Below are 12570 nucleotides of genomic sequence, written 5' to 3' on the forward strand. Positions count from 1 at the left end.
AAATTTCAATTTCACGGTGCCACACTGTAGTTTCAAACTTTCAATGATTTACATCAAATAAATTGTACTAAATCCAACCCCATACCAGTTTTATAGATTTTGCAGCTTCTGATATTATCGTTTGTGCACCACAAAATTCCAATATCCGTGTCCTAATAACGTGTACTAAGAAGCACATACATCTTCCAGTAAGTTATTACATGTATTTATAAAATAATAAGAATGAAAAATTGTTTTCATATAATTAATTTATACCCAAAATTGTTTTTACTTATTATAATAGGGCCTTCTGAGCATATTAATTTGGACCATGATACATTGCTATGAACTTAGACATGGTATTGTTTCAGATTTTGGCATTCAGCCTAGGGGCCGTAAAAATTTTTTAGATAATGTTTGGATGATTTAAAAATGATTTTTCGTTTTAGTTGTAGCAATTTTTCTAATTAATACTTTTACTAATCTTCTGATTTTAAAATTAAGTACAGTGCAAGTATATAATTATTCAACAGGTACAAAAATATAGATATTAAAGTTGTTATTTGTGTGAGTATAATAACAAATACAAAACAGGTACAAAAATAGAGATATTAAAATGGTTATTTGTGTGAGTATAAGAACAAATACAAGTATTTTTTTCAAACATGATTATTAGGACATATATTATCAAGGACAGATACAGAAATATATCAAAGGGAGGACCAAGATTTTTTACACAATTATTTAAAATTTTAATTTTTAGCAAATAATTATTTAATAAATAATGAGTTTCACAAAAATATTTATTATTAAATTATGTGTAAAACTAGAGATAAGATGCACTAAAAAATTAAACAGATATCAATTCAACACTCTATTCTTCTTATTTGTTTTCCTATAATATTTTTTTTTCTTTTTCATTTTCTTCTCACATGTATATAAAGGATCTTGAAGAAGGGAGATTCAAGACCCTTGCTTACCTCGTTGGATACTGGATATATGTCCCCGAGTATTATACTACTTTATTCAGACTCTATGTATTGTCATTTTTACTTAAGATTGTCACTAAATAATGATTAACATTGACACCAATTTTATTTATTTTTACCTAGTGTGTTGTTTTTTAATGTGGATATTTATATAAATGATATATTATAATATTTTAACCAAACTTTAAACATTATCTTCCATTAAATAGGGCTCATGTTTTTTTAGTATATATCTTGTTTGCAGCAATTACACCTAGGCTAAACAATAAACACAGAACTTTGATGTGGTCTTTGTGGACTGAAAAATCATATATTAAATATTTAATACAATAGGGCTAGCTAGTTTTAAGAGAAAAATACAAGGTATTTAATAATTTATTTTTCTAGTGCTCCTCAAATATAAATATGAACTTGTAACGTGATGGCTTCAGTACACATTTTACATGAATTAATATCGACGAGTAGACAAGTGTATACATAAAAGGCAACATTGTATTGTAGCTGAGCAAGCAAGGTACACTCTCAGAAACCTGGCCTGAACCGGCTTCACGAATCACGACCCTCCTGCTTCGACTTATCTACAATTAAAAATGCATATCTTCCGCAAAAATGTTCCTTCGTGGTCAATGTACATCAATCTTTGCACGGGCCAATACAATCCACTGTTGAGGGATTCCTTTCGTGAGTAAAAGAAATACATAACACGAACACGTGTGCTCGATCGATCACAACCGCTTTGTATTGTACGACCCATAGAATCTTCTTCAATGCCATTCCTTTCTATATATATGCACCACCCTCTTCTCCCATATCTCACAATTCACCTACTAATTCTATCAACTCCCCCATTACAATTCCCAGCTAAATTATTTTCATTTTTCCTTCATAAGTTCTTGGTCACATCAAAGTATTTATCTCCTGTTCATCACTCGTCTGCAAGCATGGCTCATAAGCAAGACCATGGAACAAGCTGCTGCTGCTGCCTCTTCGGAATCTTGTGGAAGATTCTCGTTGCACTCATCGTCCTCGTTGGCCTCGCAATCCTCATATTCTGGCTGGTGGTTCAACCCCGTTCCTTCAAGTTCCACGTCACGGAAGCCGACCTAACACAATTTGATTTCTATACCAACAACAACACTCTCCACTACAACATGGTCCTCAACTTCACTGCACGTACGCAACCTAAACAAAAAACTCAGCATATACTACGACAAAGTAGAGGCATTAGCATTCTACGAGGATGCCAGGTTCGCCAATTACGATATGGTCACTCACATGAACTCCTTCCGCCAGTACAAGAAGATCACCAGCCCCATGAGCGCCGTTTTCTCGGGACAGAAAGTGTTGATGCTCAACAATGAACAAGCCTCTAAGTTGAACCAAGACAAGAGTGATGGGGTTTATGACATCTATGTGAAGCTCAACTTCAGGATTCGGTTCAGGCTCGGGGACTCCATATCCCGTCACTTGAAGCCCAAGGTCAAATGTCACCTCAAGGTTCCTTCAAGTAAAAGTGGCACCTTTACTCTGTTTCAGACCACCAAATGTTCTGTCCATTTCTAAGGATCGACTGCTAGACATTTCATTTCTTGGATACATTCTCTTTAATTACTAATTATTTTATATTTTAATAATTAATTGTGTGTTTTTTTGTCATTGTTTTATTCATTCTTTCTCTATAATGTATATGTTTTCAAGCAATAAATTTGATTTTGGTACGTACTCCTCTAGAATTTCCCTTAATTTGGTTTTAAGTTTAGGTATACGTCATTGTTTTATTCATTCGTTCTCTATAATGTATATGTTTTTCTTGTAATATTTTTTTTATATCACTTTGGGCTCGAAATTTCTTACAACATCTGAATGTAGATATTTTCTACTCGTTTATTGGGTAGTGCAGCGAAGAGAGACAAAGACATATGGGGCTTAGGTATACGTTAGACCCACTTTGATAAACGAGTATAAATTACACAAAAATAATCGATTCGTGAATCCATATTTAGGTTAGTGACATTTTTTTAAAGAAAAAAAATTCTACTTTATTGTTTTAATAAATTATGATGGTGACTTCTAACATGGTTTGTTTTCCCTAAAGAGTCAAGAACATTTATATTCAAAATAAAAATCTGAGAAGAGCGAAGTATATATAATTTTGCTACGTTGATTTTGGATAGATGAAAAAAGCATAATAAAAATATCGTTAATTTACTAAGAGAATATTAAAACGTAAAAAAGTTACATGTAAAAATCATATTAACACATAGTTTAATGGTGATACAATGATAAGATAAAATCATTTGACACCTTCATCTAATAATAAATTAATATTAATGTGATTTTAAACATAATTATTATCAAAACTAATAAATTTACCAAACATATATAGAGATTGTGATGGGATGACATTGTGACATTAATTGATACTATTGGTCTATAATATTTTTTTTCTCAATAACATATATGTATTAGAAAATATCAGTTTGGTTTGGATCAATTCAATTTGGTAGACATCAACCAAAAATAACCCAAATTGATGAATTATGCAAAAATAATGGTCTAAAAAGCAGTTTTCACTGGTTTCATGTTTTTTTAATCAGTTTGTTGTCTTTTAAAAGATTGGATTGGATCTATACAGCCCTAAATTCCAGTTATCCACAATTAGGTGGAAATGATCGATCATTCACAATCCCACAACAATAGCAGCAAGGCGGGGAACACCAAATTGATATGAAACAATGGTCAGGGCAGAATTAAGCCTGACCCGACACAAGCTCCAGAGGCCTAGTTGGTGTTCTTGTAATTCATTTGATTTCAAGTTCAAGGTGACTTTTTTCTTACCAGAACAAAAATTGGCACGCCTTAATTGAATTGTCCTGCGAGGGTTATTCAAGCGGTTAAGAGTTGGGCCGTGTAGAAAGAATACAGAGGTCTAATTTAAGGCACACCAAATGACCAAAACCTTAAACAATAACAATTTACATACATACATATGTTTCGTGGCAACAATTTCAATTAGTAGGGTAATCAAATTGTGTATTTGGCTATTCGCAAAAGTGCTTATCCGTGATATACACTACTGCATAAACAGGAGTAACAAAAATATTATTGCAAGAAATCATATACATTACAAACATATAGGTAAAAGAATGAATAAAATAATCACAAAAGTTACATAACTAATTATAAAAATTTAAAATAAAGATTAAAGAAAGAAAAGTCCAGATTAAAACCAATCTAATAAAAAGTGTAGTCCCTAGAAATCGACATCACATTTGGTGGTCTGAAACAGAGTAAAGGTGCCATTTTTACTGAAAGGAACCTTGAGGTGACATTTGACCTTGGGCTTGTAGTCATTGGATATAAAGTCCCCGAGCCTGAACCTCATCCTGAAGTAGAGCTTCACATAGATGTCATAAACACCAGTATTCCTGTCTTGGTTGAACTCTGAGACTTGATCATTGTTCAGCATCAGCAATTGTTGCCCTGTGAAAACGGCGCTCATGGGGCTGGAGCTCTTCTTGTACTGGCGGAAGGAGTTCATGTGTGTTATGACATCGTAACTTGCGAACCTGACATCCTCGTAGAATGCTAATGCCTCAACTTTGTCGTAGTATATGTTGAGCTTCTTGTTGGGGTTGCGTGCAGTGAAGTTGAGGACCATGTTGTAGTGAAGGGTGTTGTTGTTGGTATAGTAATCAAATTGTGTTAGGTCGGCTTCCGTGACGTGGAACTGGAAGGAACGGGGTTGAACCACCAGCCAGAAGATGAGGACCGCGAGGCCAACGAGGACAATGAGTGCAACCAGAATCTTCCACAAGATTCCGAAGAGGCAGCAACAGCAGCTTCTTCCGCGGTGACTGTGAGGGCGGTAGCGTGGTTGCTCCGCCGGAGGAATGGCGGGACCGTAATAAGCGCCGTTCAAGTGGGGTTGCTTATCGGCCATGTTTGCAGATGAGTTAATGAATGAACAGAAAATATGTACCTTGATGTAACCAAGAAATTATTATCAAGGGAAAGTATATGATGAAGAGAATATTAATTGTGAATTGTAATGTAATAGGGGACTTGATGGAGAGCAGAGATGGTGGTGGGTTGTGAGATATGGGAGAAGGAAGTGGTGCGTATATATACAATGGCAATACGTGTCCTTTTGCGTGAAAGGAATCGATCAACCGCGGATTGTATTGACCGCTGCAAACTTTGTTCAAGATTGACCGCAGAAGGAACATTCGTGCGGAACAAATGCATGTAATGTATAAAATAATCAAGCAAACACGTTACAAGTTTCACTATATTCTTGTAAGTATTTGTTTATATTTATATACTCGTTGATATATATTTAAACCTGTGTATACTAAAAAAAGAAATCTTAGTGGGTTGGTTTTTTTTTCAGTGACCTTCACATGGACATATAATATAAGGCAATATGCCATTGTTACGAAATTTGAACATTTCAAAATCGTCGCACTAATCCGAATGCGTGTTTTTATAGAAGTGTGTTATAATGATTGTGCGTGGTTTGGTTTACATGAAAACGGAAACTTGAAAACTTTTTTTTTAGAATTAAGCTTGTAAATTAATTGCATCTCGTTGTTACTATAAGCTACATCTAATTTTTAAAAAAATATATATATAAATTCCATCATCAAATCTTTCTTTTAAGTCCTAGAATTATCTTTTAAAAAAAGGTCCTAGAATTTTATTTATACAGTAAACTCATATTAAGTGAATTTAATATTTTTAAAACATTAAACAGATTTATTTTTCAACTAATAGCATTCCATTACTCAAATAAAAGATCGTGGTGGTCGTAACATTGCAACTATATTATCTTTAAAAAAAAAACATTGCAACTATATATTTCTCTTTTTTTTTAAGTCAAAAACCAAATTTTATTCAGCAAATTAAGAGGGATCAAAACAAGCCCTCAAATCATGGTCAACACAACAGCAGACAAGGGATGGAAAATCCTCAAGCCAATTATTATCCTCCTAATTAATGCTATGAATATAAACAGATATGATACCTTTATTTAAAAGGAAAAAACATAATACATCTAATTTTTCTAATAAAGTCTTAATTGTTGTCGGGAGAACACTCTTGATAATGCTTGAGGTCTCATATGCTTATCAAGTGATTTTTTATTTTAAATCCGATATGGGTCTTGAGATATTTTTTTATTTTGTTTTCGGTATTATGATCACCAATCTTGCAACCATTAATTGGATGCCATATAATTCATATAAACAAATTTTATTTTATTCTTTATAATCGTGCAATGTGATAAAGTATCACAGTCTTATATAGTAAAGGAAGGTAAAGGGTTGAAAAAGTTATAAAAGAGATAAAACAAGAGAGAACGTTACCTAAGGGTGACCGTGAACTAATCCAATCCCATCTAAGATTGATTTGGATGGATTTGAGTTTTGAAAATAGACTCATGCATTTTTAGGACGGGTTCGGGTCCGACAGCGGGGACAAGTATAAACTCATTTGGATTCGTCCCTTGCTCACCTCTAACATTACCTCATATGGATCAGTTTAATTATAAGTGGAAGACTAACAAAAATAAAGGACGAAAGGCAGATTTAGAAAAATGAAAAAAAAAATGTATAATAAAAAAGTATAATCTAAAACTAAACAATATAAGGAAAATAGAGTCGTGCATTTTTAGGACGGATTCAGGTTGTTGTTCGAGTCGACTCAACCTCCTTTTTTTATTCGCAATATAAAGTATATGTTTTTTTTAACAATTATGCATTGATAATAAAACTTTGTTATTTAATGTATAATATTTCAATCAAACTTTCGCGTTAAACAGGGACAAATTATAAACTCATTCCCATCCGTTCCTTGCTCACCCCTAACATTACCTCATATGATTCCAGTTTAAGTGAAGGAGAAATGACAAAAAAAAAATGTATAATAAAAAAGCATAAACTAACACCTAACTTATATAAGGAAAAGATCAAGAGATGCGTCAATTTGATTATCCTTTTCCTAGAAGGGTTTAGAAAACTTATAAAAGAGTACCTGTGAATAAAATAACTGCAAAAGTTACATCCTTAATTATGTAAAACTTCATATAAAGGAGTACCAAAATTAAAGAATTTATTGTAAGAAAACATATACAATAACATTATTATTGAATATAGTCAAAGAATGAATAAAATAACTGCAAAAGTTACATCCTTAATTATGTGAAATTAAAATGAAGGGTAAAGAAAATTCCAATCTCAATCCAAGAAATCCAACATGCAGACCCTAGAAATGGACAGAACATTTGGTGGTCTCAAAGAGAGTAAAGGTGCCACTTTTACTGAAGGGAACCTTGAGGTGACATTTGACCTTGGGCTTCAAGTTACCGGATATGGAGTCCCCGAGCCTGAACCGAATCCTGAAGTTGAGCTTCACGTAGATGTCATAAACCCCATCACTCTTGTCTTGGTTCAACTTAGAGACTTGTTCGCTGTTGAGCATCAACACCTTCTTCCCCGAAAAAACGGCGCTCATGGGGCTGGTGCTCTTCTTGTACTGGCGGAAGGAGTTCATGTGAGTTATGACATCGTAATTGGCGAACCTGGCATCCTCGTAGAATGCTAATGCCTCAACTTTGTCGTAGTATATGCTGAGCTTCTTGTTGGGGTTGCGTGCAGTGAAGTTGAGCACCATGTTGTAGTGGAGAGTGTGATTGTTGGTGTAGTAATCAAATTGGGTTAGGTCCGCTTCCGTGACCTGGAATTTGAAGGAGCGGGGTTGAACCACCAGCCAGAATATGAGGAATACGAGGCCAACGAGGACGATGAGTGCAACCAGAATCTTCCACAAGATTCCAAAGAGGCAGCAACAGCAGCTTCTTCCGTGCTTATCGGCCATGCTTGCAGATGAGTGAATGAACTAATATAATTAACCGGGAATACTTTGATGTAACTAAGAAATTATCAAGACAAATGAAAGATGATCGAGGAGAATTAGTTGTGATTTGTAATAGACTAATAGCCAATAGGGGACTTGATGGATAGAGAGAAGTTGGTGAGTTGTGAGAGAATGGATAAAGTAGTGATAGTGCTTAATGCTTATATATAGAAATGAAACGCGGTTGTGGGCACCAGTGCGTGTTGGCTATTTGCCTTATTCAGTTGCTACTCTGCGTGTTTGTATTGACCCGTGCAAAGTTTGACGTAGATTGACCTCACCGCAGCAACAACCACGAAGAAACATTCGTACGGAACTTGTTGCCACCTCTAATTGATGATTATCAAAAACACGACACTTGATCTTGTCAATATGTGGACGTGAACTTTTCATGGGCATAAATGGCAAGTTGGCAATATGCCATTGATACGAAATTTGAAACGTTCAAAATCGTTGCTGCAATCAGATTTCTTTGCGTGTTTTTGTTCCCATGAGAACGAAACTTCTAAGTTCTTAGTTCTAACCCTATCGCATCTCATTATTACCATTTAGGCCGGATCTAAATTACAAAGTATGGCAGTGGTAATATTGCAACTATGTTTCACTTTTTTCTTTTTATGCATAAAAATTAAAAATAAGTATAAAGATTTATAACTATGTTTCACTTAATATACTTTTTTGTGAAATGATGGAATGTACATAATTTTTTTCTATTTTTTTATTATGTTTTTAATTGCATTTCTTGGACGGTATATCTTTAAGAATTGTAAGAGAAATGCACTTTATCTTGTTATTAGTTAGAAAATCAATAGCTCAATTTATAATTAGTTTTATATTCTTTCATACATATATCACAATTTTTAATCACTGACTTTTCAATTAATAATGTAAGTATATTTTATTTCAAAATTATTTTTATAAAAGAGTAAAATTTGAAAAAATTAGCGCTTACTAATTAAATAGCTTACTTAAACGAAAGAAGAAGAAAAACAAGCTCTTCTCTTTGAGCCAAGGGTCTAGAATAAGAAATTAAAATATTTTTCAAAGTCCAATTTAAGTTTTACTCTATAAGTTTGGATTCACTTGTGGGCTCAGCGATTGGGCTACAAGGCAGAAGCCTATAATTCACAAATTGGGCCATTTAGAGGCCCATCGTGGACTGTATTCTTTCAATTCATTTGACTTCCCGGTGGCTTTCTTACCGAAATTTTTAAAAAAATGGTCACACCTTGATAACTTGATTCCATTGTCCTGTGATGGTTATTCAAGTGATTAAGAGTTTTCACGCAGAAAGAATGTCCATATTTTTTATAAAAAAAATATATTTTCAGCTAATTACAATTGTTAAGTGTTATAAATTATAAATTCATCAATTGTTTTATATGTTGTCAGTCTAAAGTTTTATATTATCAATTATTTAAAAAATTATGATAATATTACTTTTAAAATAGTTATTATAAAAACTAACGAGCTTTATATATATATATATATATGATAATTTGTGTATAGATAATTGTGCAAAAAATTATATCATCAAAATGAACTATTTACTCTTTGTGCGAATAAGTTATAGTAAAATAGGTAGAAGTTGTAACTTTCAAACATGTCCGCTTTACAAAATCTAGCCATGGGTGATTCTTTATATATTTTTTGTAAAAGGAAATGACGCTACTCAAATTATTCTCACATTTAAAGACAACAAAAAATGTCAAGAAATTATGAGGTCTTGGCTACCTAATCCCTATATTCGCCCCTCGTTGAAATATAATTTTTTGCTAGCAGTAGATGCAAGTATTACTTACACTAATGATAATTTCCCTATAATCTCTGACCATAAGGTTAGTTAATAAGAAGTCCAACAAAAAAAAAATTATGATGCTATTTTCCAAAAGAAAAAAAAAAAGTTATCGGCACTCAGTGTTCTCTTGTTTTCTAACAGTCACATCATATTATTTATATAAATTTGTTTATTTCATAATGACAATTAAAAAAATAGTTATGAAATTTGATAAAAAAAAAATTACCTAATTTTCACTAGTTAAAGAATTGGCCACAAAATCACTTGACCATAACACCATCATGTGTGTGTGTGTCATTTTTAAAGATATTTCGCACTTGTTTTTAGCCCAAAAAAACGGAAAAAGATATCTTATTGTAGGAAATAGTGGAATAGACTAACATAAGATAAATAAAGAAGCAGCTGAGAGTTCAGATTTTAGTCAATTCGGTAGTGGTGACAGAGAGACCATGTGATTGATTATTGTGTCTAGTTAGAAACAAGCAAAATACAATAATATACGTGTAACGTTCCTATGTATGGGGTTACTAAATTAACATTGCTTGAGGAGTATTGTATGGAGCGTCGTGAGTCGTTATCAAAGTTGCATCCTATCAAATTCTCACCCCAAAAAAAAAAAAAAAAAAAAGTTGCATCCTATCACATGCACATGGTGACCGGTTTTGAATGTTGACGAATCAAAGAAGGTTCCTTTAATTTGCACTACCTTGACGGTGCTGAATACCAAATCTGTTCGCACACTGTTTGATGCTAATTGCTAATTAAGCATGCATGTGTTCTGTTGAGTTGTCCAAGTCTCTGATTTGATAATAGTCAATAGAATATGCATAAATGAACATAATTGAACTCTATTTGTAGCTAGGCGTGACATAATTAGGGAAAGCTCCTTTCTTTCACCGCATTAGTAGCAGGCAAGGTAGGTAAAGGGGACTGAAAAGGACAACCACCACCACCACCAAGCCATGTGGAAGGATGTGGCCAAAGTCATTGACCATAATTAACCTCTAAAAACAGGCTAATTAGAGATATATTCACGATATTATCCCTTCTCCATCCAATTCAATGACACGCTCCAGTGAATAATAGTCGGTTTAATTTGTTCACTTGCACTTTTATTTTAGGAGAGATAATGTCATAGTGTGAGGGGTACGGTTATCTTATTAGAATACTCATCTTACGTTGAATCTGGGTTTAGGTATTTCCCCGGATAAATATATCACTAAATTAAAATTGAGAAAGAAAAAGTGGTCCAACAATATATATAGACCCTTAATTTCGAAATTATCATCATACTTCATTATTGATCCAATAATATGCAGAATATGCGGCAGATAATGAAATTCACATGCATATCCAAGAAGAGAAAACCAAAAGTTGAGAGAATTAAAGCCAAATAAAACGAGAATCATATATGAATATTCTTGAAAGAAGAAGAAGGCAAATGGCACTAGCTAGATGATTCACGAGGCACCGATCTCTTTATCCAAATTGAAACAACGTTTTAATTTATTTCAATTGGCTCTTTGTTACAAATTGTAATTTCGCTTTCACCTCTATTACATACTTTTTTTCCAAGTGCAGTTTATTCTGTAGCAAAATGTACAATTCCAAATGCTGTAACAAAGACACGCACGTATGCCTAACAACAAAGTGATCCGTCAATACAGAAGAAATACGTAGTGGAAGATAACAATAATACGTATATAAAAAAAAGAAATGAGAAAAGACCGTATATAGATAGACACTAAATATAGCAAGGAGCAGAGCAAAGACAGAATGAATATATGTTGGACGGCGGTTACATCAAACCCCGACGGTGCAGCGTTGAACCAATTGATACTTAACGGCGTTCTTGCCAAGGGCAATCCCGGTGCTTTGGGGGCCAAAAGTTATGAAAGCAGGGCACCTTACATAGAGGTTGTAGTGACCAGAGACGAAGGTACCAACTTTCCATCGTACCTTACCGTCAATCTTAACGAGGACGAGGACGTTGCCGTTGGTCTGGTCTTGACTGAGACCAACGAAGTTGAAGGGTGCGACGGGGACGTTAGTGCCGTAGACGAATGGGGACCACACATCCTCTTCCTTGTGACCTTGGTATGAGGGTGGGATTGAGGTTCGGTACGTGACCTGCTGGTTCCGGTAAGTGACGTAGGTGTCGAGACGGTCGTAGTAGACTCCGATTTTGTCGTTGGGGTTGCGCGAGGAAAGCGTGACCTGAAAGCTTGAGGTGAGGAAGTTGGGGATGGTGGCGTTGAAGCCGTAGACGGTCACGTCTTGGAGGATGAAGGTTGGCTTTGAAGGCTTTAGGATTGCCCAGATTATAAGAACTGTTAGCAACACGATGAAGGCGAAGATCACTATGCCCCAGAAGATGCGTCTCCAGAGTTTGTGCTTCTTTCCCTTGTGGTGGTGACACTCCTTTACCGACATCGTTAAGGTGGAGATGTTACGGACACTGGTTTTGTGAGGAAATGAGGACAAGAGTGAAGAGTGAAGAGAGAAGAGAGAAGAGTTGGAAGTTTGGTACTTTAAGGTCTTGAAATGATATGGTAAGATCATGTTTACATGATAGAGGGGGTTATTATATTATTGGATGATGATTAATGGTTGAGTTAATTAATTTGCTACTAGACATGTATACGTAGTCATCGCGCAATTGAATGTTTTTTATTATTATTTTATTTCACTTCTTGTTTGCATCTTTTGTCTTTTGGATTAGAAGTTCCGTAGTAGATTAATGTCACGTCATTTTAGTACCGGTTCAATTGAAACTTCAATCATGTTACTGCATCTGATCCGATATTTTCCCCTAAAGCAATTTGTCCATGGCTCAGTTCGTATAGTACAACGTATGCGGGTTGTAGGAGGAATTTTCCGGATTCTTCA

The 12570-nt window shown here is 34.3% G+C and overlaps 3 protein-coding genes and 1 pseudogene across 3 annotated transcripts; 1 reads left to right on the forward strand and 3 right to left on the reverse strand.

Annotated features, from left to right (window-relative positions):
* Positions 1-1745: 1745 nt before the first annotated feature.
* On the forward strand, positions 1746-2680 carry LOC114407255 (annotated as a pseudogene).
* A 1357-nt stretch (positions 2681-4037) lies between these two features.
* Positions 4038-5074, reverse strand: LOC114407256 (NDR1/HIN1-like protein 10). Its single transcript, XM_028370291.1, has one exon. It carries the CDS (start codon positions 4909-4911, stop codon positions 4222-4224), a length of 690 nt encoding a protein of 229 aa, XP_028226092.1. The 5' UTR covers positions 4912-5074; the 3' UTR covers positions 4038-4221.
* A 1951-nt stretch (positions 5075-7025) lies between these two features.
* LOC114407261 (NDR1/HIN1-like protein 10) lies at positions 7026-8025 on the reverse strand. Its single transcript, XM_028370296.1, has one exon. The coding sequence runs from the start codon at positions 7842-7844 to the stop codon at positions 7233-7235; it is 612 nt and encodes a 203-aa protein (XP_028226097.1). The 5' UTR covers positions 7845-8025; the 3' UTR covers positions 7026-7232.
* A 3112-nt stretch (positions 8026-11137) lies between these two features.
* On the reverse strand, positions 11138-12239 carry LOC114407262 (NDR1/HIN1-like protein 1). The gene has a single exon (XM_028370297.1). The coding sequence runs from the start codon at positions 12112-12114 to the stop codon at positions 11485-11487; it is 630 nt and encodes a 209-aa protein (XP_028226098.1). The 5' UTR covers positions 12115-12239; the 3' UTR covers positions 11138-11484.
* Positions 12240-12570: the final 331 nt, after the last annotated feature.

The sequence above is a fragment of the Glycine soja genome, chromosome 3 (genome assembly GCF_004193775.1).
Source record: "Glycine soja cultivar W05 chromosome 3, ASM419377v2, whole genome shotgun sequence".
Classification (NCBI taxonomy): domain Eukaryota; kingdom Viridiplantae; phylum Streptophyta; class Magnoliopsida; order Fabales; family Fabaceae; genus Glycine; species Glycine soja.

Coding starts and splice junctions, on each gene's coding strand:
- LOC114407261 (XM_028370296.1), bottom strand. CDS start 7,844: ATGGCCGATAAGCACGGAAGAAGCTGCTGTTGCTGCCTCTTTGGAATC.
- LOC114407262 (XM_028370297.1), bottom strand. CDS start 12,114: ATGTCGGTAAAGGAGTGTCACCACCACAAGGGAAAGAAGCACAAACTC.
- LOC114407256 (XM_028370291.1), bottom strand. CDS start 4,911: ATGGCCGATAAGCAACCCCACTTGAACGGCGCTTATTACGGTCCCGCC.